Source organism: Monodon monoceros, unplaced genomic scaffold, assembly GCF_005190385.1.
Source record: "Monodon monoceros isolate NGI ecotype Baffin Bay Population unplaced genomic scaffold, NGI_Narwhal_1 Super_Scaffold_13, whole genome shotgun sequence".
Classification (NCBI taxonomy): Eukaryota; Metazoa; Chordata; class Mammalia; order Artiodactyla; family Monodontidae; genus Monodon; species Monodon monoceros.
Genome location: NW_021703769.1, coordinates 26,699,794 through 26,701,151, shown reverse-complemented (window position 1 = coordinate 26,701,151; position 1,358 = coordinate 26,699,794). Strand labels below are relative to the sequence as shown.

At 40.8% G+C, this 1,358-nt stretch overlaps 1 protein-coding gene across 1 annotated transcript in view; it reads left to right on the top strand.

Annotated features, from left to right (window-relative positions):
• The window catches only part of LOC114893654 (beta-defensin 36-like), a 17,798-nt gene extending 16,819 nt beyond the window's left edge, over window positions 1-979 (top strand). The window contains exon 2 of the mRNA XM_029219310.1: window positions 834-979. Coding sequence (XP_029075143.1) covers window positions 834-979 — 146 coding nt within the window. The remainder of the gene's footprint in view (window positions 1-833) is intronic.
• Window positions 980-1,358: the final 379 nt, after the last annotated feature.

Genomic DNA, 1,358 nt, shown 5'->3' with positions numbered 1-1,358 from the left:
TTTTTTTTTTTTTTTTTTTTTTTTTTTTTGCGGTACGCGGGTCTCTCACTGTTGTGGCCTCTCCCGTTGTGGAGCACAGGCTCCGGACGCGCAGGCTCAGCGGCCATGGCTCACAGGCCCAGCCGCTCCGCGGCATGTGGGATCTTCCCGGACCGGGGCACGAACCCGCATCCCCTGCATCGGCAGGCGGACTCTCAACCACTGCGCCACCAGGGAAGCCCTATACTCAATATTTTGTAATAACCTATAAGGGAATAGAATCTGAAAAGAATATCTAGCACTGTGCTGTACACCTGAAACTAACACAATATTGTAAATCAACTATACTTCAATTTTTTTAGTTAAAAAAGACAGTACAGATGAATGCTGAAAATATTATGCTAAGTAAAAAGAAGCCAGGCCCAAAATGCTGCACATTATATGATTCCATTGGCATAAAATATCTAGATTAGGCAAGTCTATAGCAAGGAGGGCATATTGGTGGTTGCTCAGGGATGAGGAGAGGAGAAATGAAAATGCTTAATGTTTCTGTTTGAGATGATTAAAAAGTTCTGGAACTAGACGGTGATGATGGTTGCACAACATTGTGAGTGTAATTAATGCCGCTGGACTGTACGCTTTAAAATACTTAAACTGATAAACTGTATGTTATTTGTAATTTACCACAACTTTTCGAAAGGGAGAAGAAGGGAACAAAAGAGAGGACCAGGGTCAGAGTCAAAGGAAACTGAGCACCCTCTATCACGTCTGTTTTAATCCTTTTACAGACATTTCAAATCCAGAATCTACCTCTTCTTAGGACCGACACTGTCTCTGTTCTTCTTTCTTTTCAGGTAGCACCCGAAAATGCTGGAATCTTCATGGCAAATGCCGCCAGAAATGTTTCAGGAAGGAAAGGGTCTATGTTTACTGCACAAATAATAAAATGTGCTGTGTGAAGCCCAAGTACCAGCCAAAACACCTTCCATGGAAAGTTTAAGTTCCTTGAAACCTAAAGTCACCAAAAGGCAGGTGAAGCTACGCTGAGTCTGACCACAGTGGATCCTCAATCTCTGTCAATAAACACTTCTGGCTGACCCCTATGTTTGCCTGTTAGTCTATCCAGCGGTTCTCAGGAAGTCCTCTTATAGATGGTCCATTAAGTCAAAACTATTTTCATTATAATAATAAGACATTATTTGCCATTTTATCTCACTTTCTCACAAGTGTGAAATTTTCTGGAATCTACATGACACACAATAATATCATCATTCTGGCAGCTAATGAAAGGTGTGCTTATGGATCCTTACGTTTTTAGAATTTTTTAAGATAGAACCTTAAGGTATAAATGTGTTCATTTTCAGAGATTAACTCAGGTT